The 17,665-nt window shown below is 43.3% G+C and overlaps 1 protein-coding gene across 1 annotated transcript in view; it reads right to left on the minus strand.

Annotated features, from left to right (window-relative positions):
* Positions 1-2,100: 2,100 nt before the first annotated feature.
* Positions 2,101-17,665, minus strand: part of LOC106601405 (alpha-1,6-mannosylglycoprotein 6-beta-N-acetylglucosaminyltransferase B) — a 76,391-nt gene continuing 60,826 nt past the window's right edge. The window contains exons 10-17 of the mRNA XM_082976506.1: positions 17,038-17,171; positions 14,464-14,594; positions 12,365-12,520; positions 12,120-12,266; positions 11,811-11,927; positions 7,224-7,298; positions 3,384-3,655; positions 2,101-3,068 (exon numbers count right to left, since the gene is read on the minus strand). Of these exons, the coding sequence (XP_082832632.1) occupies positions 2,870-3,068; positions 3,384-3,655; positions 7,224-7,298; positions 11,811-11,927; positions 12,120-12,266; positions 12,365-12,520; positions 14,464-14,594; positions 17,038-17,171 (1,231 nt within the window). The 3' untranslated portion in view covers positions 2,101-2,869. The remainder of the gene's footprint in view (positions 3,069-3,383; positions 3,656-7,223; positions 7,299-11,810; positions 11,928-12,119; positions 12,267-12,364; positions 12,521-14,463; positions 14,595-17,037; positions 17,172-17,665) is intronic.

Here is a 17,665-nt window from a genome sequence, read left to right on the forward strand (position 1 = left end):
TCAACTAACATGAATTCAACGTGAACTCAACAAAAAATATCACCATGTCATTGAATTTAGGTTCAAAGTTAGTTGGAACAGGAAAAGCTCATCGCCTCCCTCGCTCCCTCACCCCGTTCCCATCTCTCTCCTCTCCATCCTTCAGTTCTCACTCCTGTGCCTGTGCTTTTTCAAGCTAAAGTTCAACTTGAGTTCACAGACAGGAAAATTATGATTAGAATGGGCTTAAATGTGTCTCTCCATTAAACTCAGGTGACAATGGAGTATAAACACCTTCATTAAGCTGGCAAATTCCAATCATCTTCTCTCAACATATCTCATTAAAACTTCTCTTATCTTGGCTAAGAGTGTTCAGCATTTCTGGAGCAGCTAGGATGAGAATGTCTTTCACGTCACCTCAGCCATTTTGTGCAAGTCAGGCTAGTGTGGTAGAAAAAGTTGGCAGATTATTTCTGGCACTATAAAATTATGTCATTAAATCCCATATCACCTCACTTAAATCATGTAACAAAAACATAATGAACAATACGCCGCACCAATACTCAACAAAGCACTGTACTATAGCTGTGATTCAAGTCAGTAGTAGATATATCTACTGGACAAAACATTAAAGGAAGAAAGACCTAATTGGAAAAAGTTTCTCATTGCAGATTGAAATTCACATATCTCACCATTCCATTAAAACTATTTACACTGTTGGACAGAATGAGCCATTTTCCTTTTTAATATCTGGACGGACTGCCACAAAAAACGTGTGCAGACATGACGTTGGCACAGTCCGTTGGAAATAAAAGTTTAATATAGAGCTCTCAGGACTATGAGTGGCCTGGTTCCCATAGGAACCCTGTATGGTAGACACCTGTTTGAAGTTAGAGCTTGCAGGTTTGCCTGTAGACATCCTCCCTCTCTCGCTTCAGGCCTGAAGGTAGGTTCATCTCTCTAATTTCTACCATCTCTATTTTCCCCCTGTGGAGTTTGCGAGGCTCTCTGTTACCTCCAGAGAAGAGTGATACACAACCTGGCAATGGAATCTTAATCAGGACAACCACAGGAGGGAGAAGACCGTGGGAGGACAAACAGGAGTTTGGAACTAAAACTTTTAGTCATCAGCACAGATTGTCTGATGTGTCGGTTAATGTCATTCTCTGAAATGATTGAAACACATGACTGATTCTGAGTGTCTTCCATGTGTTTTATGAAAGAGTGATCTACTTGTCTATACCAGTGGAAGAATCGTAAAATTCACATCAGATGTTGTAGAAATGTCTCTGTCAGTTTCCTTCATTAAATCCATATTGGTGCCTCTATCAAAATCTATGTAAATGAATACGAGTACATTATTGGCAGCCTCAACAAGTGAATGATGACGTTCATTTTACACCCAGGTCAGGGAATGGGAAATGCTGATGAGGGCTATCAACCCTGTTGATTGCAAAGGGATAATTGAATGATTGTCTACAGTATATGGGCTTTCTCAACATCTACCTCCAGCTCAATCTCCCTCAGAGACAGACTGGGACATGGACCAGCTCCCCTGCAAACTCACTTTACTGGGTCTCATCATGGTATTGGGGTATGGCAAGTATAAGTTTGTGTTTGACGGTTACTTCAGTAAATCATTGGTGTCTACAAGACTGAAAATCCTGAAGTCGGACAGACAAAGAGGGCAAAGAACTGTAGAGCTGCTGGTTGTGGTGAGATGAGTGAGAGGTGGGATCTATTGCACCTAGAGCCATGGATAAGCCAACACTACTCTTCGTCCGAACAGAACTCACTCTGAGATCTGCACCATCTAAACGCAGCCTTCCACCCACTCTGGCAACCTTCTCACGAATTGTCTGTGGGTATTTAGGCACCACTCCATGAACTAAATGAGTCCAAGCCAACAGTGCCTGCAAAGAAATCACCAGCTCTGAAAGAAGTCATTAGAACATTCTCTTCCATTTGGCTTTGTGAAATTGACCAAAAAAGATGGATGACAGCTTTACACTCAATTGCTTTTCTAAATCTACAGACTCATTCATGTCTCAAGACGTAACCTGACTCTTAAACTTGTTTTAGAGTTGAAGAGTTGTACCAGAAAAGAGTTGTACCAGAATGTTTCAATTGTCTTTTTTATTAATCAACACTTGTATGTACAAATATACTAATGTATGAGACATGGAAAATATTACATCTAGTAGTGCATCTACTGTACAAATATCCCAACTGCATTATGATCAAAGTATTTCACAGAACATTACATTCCATACAGTATCTGCATGTCACTTGAAGCAATGCAGATATTAGCAACTATAGCATTGCAATACAATTATCAGGGATATAATTTTGAATCCCCTCATTTCTGTGTTCCTCATAACTCCATCCCCCTAACATTCCTGTTGTTGGACCAAATGTAGTCCATAAAGACTATTGTAAAACTTTCACCTTATAGCAGCATCATCACTTTAGCAGGGTACAGTACAATCATGCATTTCCCTGAGATGCATCATGTCAGCCACACGTCTTGTTTGGCAGCCATTTTGTGGGTTTGGCGACCGGGTATTCTAGTAATTTCAGAATTGCCAATGCACTGAGCCTCCGGTCAGAGCAGCAGGTAGGGAGTCTCATTTTTCTTACTTTAACATTATCCAGCTGTCCAGTTCCGTGAAGCATTCCCCCCTGTGCTATAATGATACCAGCAGTGATCTTTGTACAGCTGCTCCTCTACCCCATGGTGACCGACCCTACCGGTTCCTCTGTGTCACCCACAGTGACCTCCAGCAAGGCCATCCTCCTCAGTGTCCCTCCCACCTATAGAAAGGGCCCCTGGGATGGCCAAGGCTGAGGGAGGGGTGGCCGGTCATCTTCCCCCAGGTGCTGGTCACAGTCATAAGCAGTCCCTGCACAGCGCCACCTGGCCCTTACGGTAGTCCCTGCAGGGACAGAGGCGGTGGTACTTGGTGTTGGCCCCGGCACAGCTGAACAGCAGACGGTCTTTCTGGAGGCCACACTCACTACTCTCCACTGAGAAGGCTGGGAAGATGTGGTTGATCTCAGCCTCCACCCCCTCACACTGCACCTCCAGCCTGGGCAGAAACACCAGAGATACATTTCTTTATATATCATTATTCATATTAAGTAATGTGATTTACATTATAATCAATGTTTAAAAAAAGGCTTCATAAATGGCTATCAATATCATTACACCAAAGCACATTGGGTAGTGCATTAGAATGAGGGAGGATATTCAGAAGAATTTAAGATGCACATATTCATTGTTTGTTTCCTCAGTGATCGTGCTGTATAACAGAATCTGCTAAATGTTAAATTACAAGATGTAATGTTGTGTAACAGATGGTGGTGTGATCACATGGTGGTGGAGGGAGGCAGCAGCAGCTCACCCGCTGAAGGCCTCTTTGATATTGATGAAGCGGTAGAAGGCGGGCTCACAGATCAGGCCTGCGCTCTGGCACGCATCTATACATGACTGGCCCTCCAGGGAGGCCAGCAGCCTCAGGGCGCTAAGCGGGGGCCATGAGGGGGGAGTGCTGATGTTGGAGGCCCAGGCCAGGGCACTGGAGTTGGGCAGCAGGACAAAGGGGCTGGGGGGGCTGCCTGGCCAACTGCTGGATGCATTCGCTGAGGGAAATGGAGCTTCGGGTGCACAGAATTCCTGCCGAGTACAATACAACAGAATAACTACACAATCTGGCTATTCAGCATTACATTCATCAGTCAATTCTACTGTAGCCTACATTCAGCATTGAAGCGGCAGGTAGCCTAGTGGTTAGAGCGTTGAGCCAGTAACCAAAAGGTCGTAACCAAAATACCCAAGCCGACAAGGTGAAAAATCTGTCGGTGCCGTTGAGCAAGGTTTAACCCTAATTTGCTCCAGGTGGGCTGTACTAATATGGCTGACCCTGTAAAACAACACATTTCACTGCACCTATCCTGTGTGTGACAATATATATATATATTTTTTTAATTAATTCAGCTGTGAACTATAAATTCATTTATTAGCTATACGTTCTGATTTAGACAGAATAATAAAAGCAGCATCACCATAGCTCTTATGACATACACATTGCCTTCCAGCCTCCTGGAATAATATGAATATACAGTACCAGTCAAAAGTTTGGACACACCTACTCATTCAAGGGTTTCTTTATTTTTACTATTTTCTACACAAGTAAAATAATAGTGAAGACATCAAAACCAGGAAATAACACATATGGAGTCATGCAGTAAACAAATCAAAATATATTCTATATTTGAGATTCTTCAAAGTAGCCACCCTTTGCCTTGACAGCTTTGAAGACTATTGGTATTCTCAACCAGCTCATGAGATAGTCACCTGGAATACATTTCAATTAACAGGTGTGCGTTGTTAATTTGTGGAATTTATTTCCTTCTTAATGTGTTTGAGTCAATCAGTTGTGTTGTGACAAGGTAGGGGGGTATACAGAAGATAGCCCTATTTGGTAAAAGACCAAGTTCATATTATGGCAAGAACTGCTTAAATAAGCAAAGAGAAACGACAGTCCATCATTACTTTAAGACATGAAGGTCAGTCAATACGTAAAATTAATAACTTTTAAAGTTTCTTCAAGTGCAAAAAACATCAAGCGCTATGATAAAACTGGCTCTCATGAGGACTGCCACAGGAAAGGAAGACCCAGAGTTACCTCTGCTGCAGAGGATAAGTTCATTAGAGTTAACTGCACCTCAGATTGCAGCCCAAATAAATGCTTCAGCATTCAAGTAACAGACACATCTCAACATCAACTGTTTAGAGGAGACTGCGTGAATCAGGCCATTGTCGAATTGCTGCAAAGAAACCACTACTAAAGGACACCAATAAGAAAAAACGGCTTGCTTTGGCCAAGAAACACGAGCATTGGACATTAGACTGGTGCAAATCTGGCCTTTGGTCTGATGAGTCCAAATTTGTGATTTTTGTTTCCAGCCGCCATGTCTTTGTGAGACAGAGTAGGTGAACGGATGATCTCTGCATGTGTGGTTCCCACCGTGAAGCATGGAGGAGGAGGTGTGATGGTGTGGGTGTGCTTTGCTGGTGACACTGTCTGTGATTTATTTTGAATTCAAGGCACACTTAACCAGCACGACTACCATAGCATTCTGCAGCGATATGCCATCCCATCTGGTTTGCGTTGAGGGGGACTATCATTTGTTTTTCAACAGGACAATGACCCAAGACACCTCCAGGCTGTATAAGGGCTGTTTGACTAAGAAGGTGAGTGATGGAGTGCTGCGTCAGATGACCTGGCTTCCACAATCACCCAACCTCCACCCAATTGGGATGAGTTGGACCGCAAAGTGAAAGAAAAGTAGCCAACAAGTGCTCAGCATATGTGAGAACTCCTTCAAGACTGTTGGAAAAGCATTCCAGGTGAAGCTGGTTGAGAGAATGCCAAGAGTATGCAAAGCTGTCATCAATAATCTAAAATCTATTTTGATTAACACTTTTTGGTTTACTACGTGATTCCATATGTTATTTCATTATTTTCTACATTGTAAAAACTAAGAAAAACCCATGAATGAGTAGGTGTGTCAGAACTTTTGACTGGTATTGTATATACACACATACCAGTATACATAATTTTGATAGCAGGACACTGTAAAGTCCATTATCCCTCTGAAGAGTATGAATCCTAAGCAACCTGCCTACACATAGTCTGAAGAACAACATAGCTACTGTAGTAGGTTGAAGCTGTGTGCTGGAAACCCTAGGTAGAGCATGGGTGAAATGGGCAATGTGGTGCTCATGGGAATTTCCTTTATTTTTTCAGCTTCAGACCAATGCCTATTTTCAATTAAAACCTTGTTTTTAAATTCCAAGGTTTTTACACTGGAAGGTGATTATGCAACATTATTATACAACATAATTAAGCACGTGAGAGCGATAAATTATAAATTGACAAAAAACTGTTACACCTACACATTTAGTCAATCTGGCATTTTTTAAATCCCGATGGTCGCTTTATGGACGCAATAGTCTCGTTTTAATCCGACGTCTAAATTTTAGCTAGGTAGGCGCAAGAAATACTCTGCTATGTGGTTCTCAGTAACGGCTCATGACAAGAGGCGGGGAGTGTGTTGAGTACCTCCAATCAAGTTGATTTGGTGTCATATTGGCTTAGATATGATGGTAGGGAGATTTGAATGTAACACTGAACTATCGTCATGTCTATAATACAGTTATGCCACCAATAATGAAATGAGGTTCAGGCAGGAATCAACCCTGGGAGAGCAGTTGGGCCTATTCATAAGGAACAGGGTATAATATTTCTGCGACATCTTCCTCTGACCCCCAGCCCGGTTTATTAAACAGGCTCCCAGCGCCCTGCTGCAATAACCAGGCCTCCTCCACACCACGGCCCCCCAGCCCTGGGCTACTGCTCAACAGGAAAACAGGGCGAGCTGTCACACACCTCATCCAGAGTCTGTGTGTGTGTGTGTGTGTGTGTGTGTCATGAGAAAGCAGTATAAAAATTCTAAATAAAGAATCTGTGAGGATCATGGGGTCAGTGTTGCCCACGGAGGAGGATAGAAGGATTGTCGCTGATTGGGAGTCTGGGTTCGTACATGCCAGGCGGGCAGTCTCAGTCAGTCACAGCCCACTGAGCACACTACTCTGTGTGTGATGGACAGATGGGGGAGTGGATCAGAGCTGGGCATAGGTCACCCAATTTCCCCTTTTCTCCCACTGCCACGGCCTTAACCAGACATGCACCGCACAAATCATCTCAGCATGATGAACATACTGGAGCATGACAATGTGTGTAATTGTGCAAAGAAATATTAAAAGGCTTTTAGTGTGTGTGTGAGTGGATGTGTTTAACTATACTGGTGGGAAGCAGAAGTCCCCACAAGAATAGTAAACAAACAAACATTTGACCAACTGGGGACATTATGTTAGGTCAAATGCTATTTCTAGGTGGTTTAGGGTTAAGTTTAGAATTAGTGTTAGGATTAGGTTCAGGGTTTGGAGCTAGGGTTAGTTTTAGGGTTAGGGAAAATAAGATTTTGAATGGACTGAATTGTGTGTCCCCACAGGTTAGTTAAACAGGACTGTGTGTGTGTGTGTGTGTGTAAATGAGCTCTTTTATATGTATACAGTACAGTGTGACTTCATCTTGCCTGTGCATAAGTAAATGTGGATGAGGTTGGCTGCACCATCTCCAGGGTAATGGAGGCCAGTGTAGGCAACACAAACCCACCTGGTTCTGGATGTAAGCATGCACTCTCTCCAGCATCCCCTCACAGGTGTACTCATAGGGCAGATATGGCTCCACCTGCAGAAAGGAAATCATACACCGTCACACACCATCGGCTTTAGACCTCCATCAACACCACAGCTATAATAGTACTGCAACGTTTTACCGTTAATCAAAGCTGACATATTCATTAAGGTAATTGTGAACGGTGTTTCAGTATGATATGTTGGATAAAGGAAGAGAGACAGACAGATGTCAAGTTCAATAGCCTTGTTCATGTACTGTACAAATCCCTACACCCGGAGTCCAGGGAACAGTCCGGCTAGTCGATTACCTATCAACTAGACTCCGTAACAAACGGCTTCATTATGAGCTGCTTCATATTATAATCAATGACCTCATACATCACAGGTGACAGCCTTTGACTTGATTTCATTATTCTATTGACATTGACTACATCAATATGACAAACAATGGATTAAGCTGACAATCGACCACAGGTTATGTACGAGCTGCTAAACCGAATGTCTGAATCTTTTTAACAACTCACTGGAGGATGTGATGACCCTCCCACTGTTGACCTTTACCAGATCATGTGAAAACTTTCTCCAGAGCTGGCATATTTCATAGAGTTACAGGTTAGAACGTATGTTACATACACAACAGATGCTGTGACACTGCAGTGAAAACAGCACAGAGAAGGCATTTCTTTTCAGTGCAGCAGTAAACACACATTAGTCATCAGTGTGAAAGGATGAAGTCTGCAGGTCAATGCTTTCTATTTTGCTGTTATCCAAAGCCTATTTGGGTTAGATTACATAAATAATGATGATACATGTTGGAGTGGGAAATGTTCAATCAGTGTGATGGTACTGCATTCCCATTCCACATCACCTAACCTAAGATGTCTGTGCCATTTAAAAGAGATCTCATTGTTTACCATCAGGCCTCTCAGAAGCACTTCCACTTTTAAACTGATAAATGGTTCCTTTTAGCATTCACTTCCTTTTAGTGCTCACTTACTCGTTTATTTCATCTGAGTTTAATGAAATGTATTTGGCACCTCATCAGCTATTCCAGAATGCAATTTGCCTTTTGGGCATCTTTATATAATGGAATGAAAAGGAGCAGGAAAAAAACTGCTCTCCATGGAGTCTGAATTGAATTCAGCTTTAGAATACATGTACATCTCTAAACCGACCACATTTCCTGCATACATACTCATCATATCTGACCAGTATACCTGATTACAATATCACCAGTGGTGTAAAGTACTTAAGTAAAAATAGTAGAAAGTACTACTTAAGTCGTTTTTTGTGGGGTATCTGTACTTTAACTTACTATTTATATTTTTGACAACTTTTACTTCACTACTTTCCTAAAGAAAATAATGTACTTTTTACTCCATACATTTTCCCTGACACCCAGAAGTACGAGTTACATTTCTAATGCTTAGCAGGACAGAAAGATTTTCCAATTCACACACTTATCATGAGAACAACCCTGGTTATCCCTACTGCTTCTGCCTCACGAAATACAAATGCTCTGTTAATTAATTATTTCTAAGTGTTGAGGTGTGCCCCTGGCTATCTGTAAAATAATAAAACAAGAAAATCATGCCATCTGGTTTGCTTAATATAAAAAATGTGAAATGATTTATAGGTATAATTAAAACCAAATCCTTTTAGACTTTTACTGGGTGACTTTCACTTTTATTAGAGTCATTTTCTATTAAAGTATCTTTACTTTTACTCAAGTATGACAATTGGGTACTTTTTACACCAGTGAATATCACAGGGATTAGTATTGTTGTTCACCCACATTGGATCAAAGAGGGGACATGTTTTTCTTCACCTTCAGTGTGTACTGTATAGTACAGTGCATTTGGAAAGTATACAGACCCCTTGACTTTTTCCTCATTGTGTTACAGCCTTATTCTAAAATTGATTACATTGATTTTACCCTAATCAATCTAAAACACAATACCCCATAATGACAAATCAAAAACAGATTTTTATACATTTTTGCAAATGTATAAATATTTTTTGGGGAAATATCACATTTACATAAGTATTCAGACCCTTTTTTACTCAGTACTTTGTTTAAGCACCTTTGGCAGTGATTACAGCCTTCAATCTTCTTGGGTATGATGCAATAAGCTTGGCACACAAGTGTTTGGGGAGTTCCTACCACTCTTCTCCGCAGATCCTCTCAAGCTCTGTCAGGTTGGATGGGGAGCGTTGCTGCACAGCTATTTTCAGGTCTCTCCAGAGATGTTTGATCGGGTTCAAGTCCGGGCTCTGGCTGGGCCACTCAAGGACATTCAGAGATGTGTCCCGAAGCCACTCATGCGTTGTCTTGGCTGTGTGCTTAGGGTCGTTGTACTGTTGGAAGGTGAACCTTCGCCCCCAGTCTGAAGGTCCTGAGGGCTTTGGAGCAGGTTTTCATCAAGGATCTCTCTGTACTTTTCTCTGTTTGTCTTTCCCTCGATCCTGACTAGTCTCCCAGTCCCTGCTGCTGAAAAACATCCCCACAGCATGATGCTGCCACCACCATGCTTCACCGTAGGGATGGTGCCAGGTTTCCTCCAGATGTGACGCTTGGCATTCAGGCCAAAGAGTTCTATCTTGGTTTCATTAGACCAGAGAATTTTGTTTCTCATGGTCTGAGAGTCCTTTAGGTGCCTTTTGGCAAACTCTAAGCGGGCTGTCATGTGCCTTTTACTGAGGAGTGGCTTCTGTCTGGCCACTCTACCACAAAGGCCTGATTGGTGGAGCGCTCCAGAGATGGTTGGCCACTGTGTTCTTGGGGACCTTCAATGCTACCAATTTTTTTTTGGTATCCTTCCCCAGATCTGTGCCTCGACACAATCCTATCTCGGAGCTCTACGGACAATTCCTTCGACCTTATGGCTTGATTTTTGCTCTGACTTACACTGTCAACTGTGGGACCTTACTATATATAAACAGGTTTGTGCTTTTCCAAATCATGTCCAATCAATTGAATTTGCCACAGGTGGACTCCAATCAAGTTGTAGAAACATCAAGGATGATCAATGGAAACAGGATGCACCTGAGCTCAATTTCGAGTCTCATAGCAAAGGGTCTGAATACTTGTGTAAAATGTGATGTTTTTATTTGTAATAAACTTGCTAACATAAAAACCTGTTTTCACTTTGTCATTATGGGGTATTGTGTGTAGATTGATGAGGAAACTAATTTATTTAATACATTTTAGAATAAGGCTGTAATGTAACAAAATGTGGAAAAAGTCAAGGGGTCTGGAGCCTCCTGAGTGGTGCAAAGGTCTAAAGCACTGCATCGCAGTGCTTGAGGCGTCACTACAGATCCGGGATCGATCCTAGGCTGTATCACAACTAGCCGTGAACGGGAGTCCCATAGGGCGGCGCACAATTAGGGCGGCGCACAATTGGCCCAGCATCGTCCAGGTTAGGGGAGGGTTTGGCCGGGGGGAGCTTTACTTTGCTCATTGCACTCTAGTGACTTCTTGTGGCGGGCCAGGTGCCTACAGCCTGACTTCGGTCATCAGTTGAACGGTGTTTCCTCCAACACATTGGTGTGGCTGGCGTCCGGGTTAAGTGGGCGGGTGTTAAGGAGCGTGGTTTGGCAGGTCATGATTCGCCACTCCCAAGCTCGTTGAGGAGTTGCAGCGATGAGACAAGATCGTAATGGGATATGACGAAAAAAGGGGGGGGGGGGTAAAAAAATGTATATTACAAAAATGTAAAAGTCAAGGGGTCTAAATACTTTCTGAATGCACTGTATATCAACATAATGAGAAGTGCTTGTGTCCTGTATTATTTTGTTGTTTTGTTTTCCTCCTGCCCCTCCCCTCCACTCCTAACCCATTACATGCACGTGTTCTACCACAGCATTACATCAAGTGGATGCTCCGTTTTGGTTCCCTCAGCAGCAAATCTGGGCTATATTTAACCTGCCATTATTCCCCACGTGTTAGGGGATCAATTGGCCGTACCTTGCATGTTGGCCTGGCGACAGATTGAGCACAGCATGATAGATTCATATCATCTCCAGTAGAAAATGGTTAGTGCCTGGAGAAGACAGTATGGGCACTCTGGAAGACTGCCATACTAACCCAGGTGTCTGCTGCCCAGTTTACCTACTAAGCAACTCCATCTCTGAGGCAATTAGGACTAAAGTCCTTGGAAGGAGCCAGCTATGCAGTTGCAGTTACACTGGATCCTGTGATTAACAGCTCAATTAGCAATGTGAGAGAGAAGTGGGTCACAACTGGAAATACAGTCTGTGGGAGAGGAGATTATATACCTCCACGGCACCATTAATCATATGCGTAGGTAATGTTAATACTCAAGACTTTCTTTAACATGAGATGCAGTGAAGATAATACATCTGAAAGGTCATTTGTCTCTGAACAGCCACGCTTATCTCTGTGAAATCATGTGGTCCTCTGTAGCCAGGATAGTGGGTTTGATTCCCGGGACCGTCCATACTTAAAATGTATGCACACATGACTAAGTCGCTTTGGATAAAAGCGTCTGCTAGATGGCATATATTATATTATCATCTCAAGTGAAATTAGCATACTAACCTTGGTCCTCAAGATGTCACGTATGGCAGACTCAAACTCTTGGGAGTTGTTGAAATCCACCGTGATGACATGTGGCCTGCCTATATACTGCTCAGCATAGGGATGCTGTGAGGAGACCTGATGGAGGAATTAACACAATACTATATATCAGTCAATACAGTCTCCATCCAGACAATACATGGACACAGCCATGAGCAGAGAAGCACACGAGTCAGGTTGAGGCCTACCTTGCACTAATTCACTGACTAACATTCATTTTCTCGACAGTATGGAGACAGTCCACTGACACCACAGAGACAACCCACTCACCTGTCTGGAAGTGGGCTTCCCTCTGAAGAACTCATGGTTGAGGGAACTGTGGGACGGCTTAAACTTGGGCTGCAGGAAGATGCAGCCATTGGCTATGGCCTCTAAAGGGGCTGGCCCTTCGTATGGGAAGCCAAACCCAATGAAGAGCTTGTTTGACAGAGGAAAAGAAAAAGATGAACCAAACTGCTGCTGTTTACTGGCAACTTGAAGTATATAATATAAAAAGGTATTGAAACCCTCCATACCTTGGCCTTTCTGAGCAGCTGTTGCAGCTCTTGTTGGGGCAGCAGGCCGTGGTTTTTGACAAAAGCAGGCACCTCTGGAGGGCGCTGTGTCTCATAATAGACAGTCCCGTGGATATCCATGTAGCGATGCAGAATGGCCAGGAACCTTTCCTTACCCTATGGGTCAATGGAACAAATGGTTAGGACGGACTGGGCACACAGTATAATCTACCTATCCACCCCAAATATGCAGAATGTAACTCCTTTTTTTAACCAATTCTGTATGAGTTCAAAGTTCTTCTCAAACATAAAGTTATGTTCAGTGTGTTGGTTGCCGGCATAACCAAGACAGGGGCAAACATGTTAATCATGACATTGGCTGTCAGCCTCTTCCACTTAGAGATTCCTCCATACTATCTGTGTCACCCTCCTGGGACTGAAGAGCAAGGGAGAATGTGCTCAACCTAAGAAGACTACAGTAGCATGGAGGTCATCGCTCAGAAGAGTTTAAACCCCTTGGCTGATAGGCCTCTCACCCTGGAGAGCTTCTGATTGGTGCAGAGCAGTGTGGACAGAAGCATGTATGACTGACTGATACTAGGATTAGTGGAGTGGCTACTGTAGCCTCTGGTGCATACAGACTGGCATGGCCAATTAGAGGGGTGATCTGATTTCCTACACCAAGCAACAGCAGCACCAGGGGCAAATGACACGAGAATGGCCATAGAGTGTGAAAAGTAAGCATGGGTTTCACCTTGGCTACAGCAGCAGACTGGTCACTGATCATAGAGATGTATTCGGTGAGCATGATTTACATATATTGGTGAGAATGTTGTACACAAAGTAAAACTATCATTAGTAGAGAACTGGCATTCTGAGTATTGATTAAAACTCCACCTTTTGTATTTTCCTAAAGCTGTTATAGGGCAGCAGTTTATTGATCTGACAGGGGGATGGCAGAAGATGCAGATAGACCAGGATGAACGCAACCCTCAGGCCTTTTTAGAAAAACTCCAGTGTCTTTATGGTAGATAAAGATGATTCACCTGAAACATCTTTCTTTTTCTGTGTCTGAAGAGCTAAAGCTGCTGACTCATTCCAAAATAATTGTAGTTAACTGTCTGGCACATTTAATGGAACATTAACACATTCATTGTGCATGAACAGTATCAATCTCTATAAAAGGAATCTGCAGAGAAACCAAACACCAGGGACAGTCCGTACTATGGCTCAATGTAAAACAACGTTTCAGAGGGTGTTCAAAACGTCAATCATTGACAGGAAGTGCAGGTATACTTACTTGGAGCTGGAGATGATCCATCAACATGGCATGAGAGCAGAATAGGAGGAAACCATGTGGGAAGGAGAAAAGACAAGAGAGAGTGAGTGGGAGAGATAAAAGGATAGTCATTTTGTCTCCTTGTAGACATACAGCTGTAGTACAACACATAGCTGACAAGCATGTGAACCGGAGAGCTGAGGATGATGCCAAAGGAGTGAGGGGTAGTCAGTGTCGAGGGAGGGCCAGACACAGATGGCATTCACACTCATAAATATTGTACCTCGCACCCCGTACCTCAAACTGTTCAGAGGGAGGGGGAATTCAATAAGCGTAGAGAGTGAGAGAACAAATGCAGCTGATTCAACTACGGGGAGGCGGCCAGACACATCAATAAGTGATGCCTTTTTCCTGTAGCTTGGAGGGAGAATTTACGCTAAACAAAAACAATTGCCACTTCCACAACACTCACACCTCTCTGGGCGTACATACATATACCTAGCGGATTGAAGTGTCATGCTTGGCAGATAGGAGAGAATAGCTTAGGCAAGTTTCAGCTTGTCTCTGGGAGTGGGGTGCACTCCATTTATCACATCATGACAGAATACACTGCAGCGTATAACAGACTGCTGACTGTTGTGTAAATATGTTGAGACGCCACCTCAACTGGACTGCACATCTTAGTAGGAAAAAAGTCATTCGTTTGTTGATATCTTGTAGACAGGAGCAGGTGATACGCCCATTGGTGTGTCAGTCAAATGCACTCTCAGCAATATGGTTTTCTTGCTTGAGTTGTGACATTAGTGGTGTAGAAATTGAACATTAATATTCATATGATCACCTTCCACATGCTGGCCTCTTTGCCGTACACCACTGCCATGCTGTCCACCTTGTTCCTCTGGATGCTCAGCCTCTCTGTGCCGTTCAGCTCCTCAGCCACAAAACCCATGAAGGAGTTGTCTGGAGTGTGTGCTGTGAGGGACAAACATAGCAAAGTGTCAAGCTCAATAAGTCAAAGTCAATGACGCCTGGGGAGGGAACCAAAGGGAGTGACATACAGTTGAAGTTGGAAGTCTACATAAACTTAGGTTGGAGTCATTAAAACTCGTTTTTCAACCACTCCACAAATTTCTTGTTAACAAACTATCATTTTGGCAAGTCAGCTAGGACATCTAATTTGCACATGACACAAGTAATTTTTCCAACAACTGTTTACAGACAGATTATTTCACTGTATCATAATTCCAGTGGGTCAGAAGTTTATATACACTAAGTTGACTGTGCTTTTAAACAGCTTGGAAAATTCCAGAAAATGATGTCATGGCTTTAGAAGCTTCTGATAGGCTAATTGACATAATTTGAGTCAATTGGAGGTGTACCTGTGGATGTATTTCAAGGCCTACCTTCAAACTCAGTGCCTCTTTGCTTAACATCATGGGAAAATCAAAAGAAATCAGCCAAAACAATTGTAGACCACAAGTCTGGTTCATCCTTGGGAGCAATTTCCAAAGGCCTTAAGGTACCACGTTCATCTGTGCAAACAATAGTACGCTAGTATAAACACTATGGGACCACGCAGCCGTCATACCGCTCAGGAAGGAGACACGTTCTGTCTCCTAGAGATGAACGTACTTTGGTGCGAAAAGTGCAAATCAATCCCAGAACAACAGCAAAGGACCTTGTGAAGATGCTGGAGGAAACAGGTACAAAAGTATCTATATCCACACTAAAACGAGTCCTATATCAACATAACCTGAAAGGCCGCTCAGCAAGGAAGAAACCACTGCTCCAAAACCGCCATTAAAAAGCCAGACTACGGTTTGCAACTGCACATGGGGACAAAGATCGTACTTTTTGGAGAAATGTCCTCTGGTCTGATGAAACAAAAATAGGGGGTGCTTTGGGGGGTGGTAGTATCATGTTGTGGGGGTGCTTTGCTGCAGGAGGGACTGGTGCACTTCACAAAATAGATGGCATCATGAGGCAGGAAAATTATGTGGATATATTGAAGCAACATCTCAAGACATCAGTCAGGAAGTTAAAGCTTGGTCGCAAATGGGTGTTCCAAATGGACAATGACCCCAAGCATACTTCCAAAGTTGTGGAAAAATGGCTTAAGGACAACAAAGTCAAGGTATTGGAGTGGCCATCACAAAGCCCTGACCTCAATCCTATAGAAAATGTGTGGGCAGAACTGAAAAAGCATGTGCGAGCAAGGAGGCCTACAAACCTGACTCAGTTACACCAGCTCTGTCAGGAGGAATGGGTCAAAATACACCCAACTTATTGTGGGAAGCTTGTGGAAGGCAACTGAAACGTTTGACCCAAGTTAAACAATTTAAAGGCCATGCTACCAAAAACCCTAACCCAGGAAATAAATCATTCTCTCTGCTATTATTCTAACATTTCACATTCTTAAAATAAAGTGGTGATCCTAACTGACCTAAGACAGGGAATTTGTACTAGGATTAAATGTCAGGAATTCTGAAAAACTGAGTTTAAATGTATTTGGCTAAGGTGTATGTAAACTTCCCACTTCAACTGTATATAGGGCAGGTAATCAAGGAAGTGATGGAGTTCAGGTGAGTCTGAAGACCCACAGGTGTGCGTAACGATGGTGACAGGTGTGCACCATAACGAGCAGCCTGGTGACCTAGAGGCCAGAAAGGGAGCACACGTGACACTAAACTAAATATTGACATTCAGTTTCAGATGAGTCAGAAGCATGTTGAGTAAGTTGTAGGAATAAAAAGAGAGTGGTTAAAGGAATAGATTGGGCCAGCTGGGATCACATCACCTAAGAGAAGGACAGTGGTCACTCCATAAACCAGGAAACAAAGCAAGGCCTGAGTATTCCCAGTACACATGAAAAACAAAAAAGCCATGAGAATCATATATATATATATATATATATATATATATCATAACGTGTTCCTATTTCAAACCCAATATGAGTGTGGCTTGCAATTACAATGTGTATTTCCAAAACAGCAGTACTTCCACAGAAGCTATGCTCACTGAGTTAATTGGAAGAGCACAAACACAGCTGAAGTCTCCTCTCCTTCCACTGATCCCAGCTGGATGTCTGAGCTCTGCGTGCCTGCCAGTGAGAGCCTATGGTGCTAAGTTCTAGTGTCTAGCTCTAGGCATCTGTTTGGCCTCAACTGCTGTTACCCTCCCAGGCTCCTCCTCGTCTCTCTGCCCCTGAGCTTCCACTGTGAGAGGCCAGAGGCCTACACAAGCGCCCCACAACATCTGTGCCCACACACACACTCCAAAAGCCAAACCTCCACTAAAATCCCTATTACCCTTTCCCACTTTCTCTCTTTCTGAGGTTGATACCTGATAAACAAGCGCAACCCCATTCCCCTCACATCCAGTGTCAGAAGAGAGATTATGCTCAGAGTTCACTCACGGAACATGGTCATGTACTGCCTGCAGTTGAGGTTCCAGTAGCCCCAGTTGGTCCTGTAGCCGTGCAGGGTGGCGTAGTCCTCATGGTTGTATGCCGGCTCTGTGCCAAATGTGTCAATCACACGGATGTGGCACCTGAGAGACAGAGGAAAGAGATGGGAGAATGAATGGGTTCTCTATGTCAAAATAGCAGAACATATATAGACATTGCCTCCTGTTGCGATGATAGAATATTTATCTGGTAAAAGCCCATGTCTAACAAGCAGTGGTATGGGAACCAAGCCCAGGAGACTTGAACCGTAAAGCAGTCAGAGGTGATGGATGTCACCGTGCCTCTCCTCTCCCTCAGTGTGCTGGGCTCAGCCTGCCCTCCAGGTGGGGGGAAATTGACTTTAAATCACACGCTGCTAGGCCACTACACACCACGGGGGAGATAAATGGAGAGCTCTTACTCACAGCAATGTAACCATGTCTCGACACCACAACGACACCTCCCTTCTTTGGTGGGTCTTTGACATTGCTGGTGCATAATGTGTGAGGGGCTGCTTCCTAATAGTCGGAAAAGGCTTCCTTTCCTTGTGTATGACCACTTACTGTACCTGACAGGATTGAATAAGAGAGACATTTTG

Source organism: Salmo salar, chromosome 06 (assembly GCF_965601325.2).
Source record: "Salmo salar chromosome 06, fSalSal1, whole genome shotgun sequence".
In the NCBI taxonomy this organism is placed as follows: Eukaryota; Metazoa; Chordata; class Actinopteri; order Salmoniformes; family Salmonidae; genus Salmo; species Salmo salar.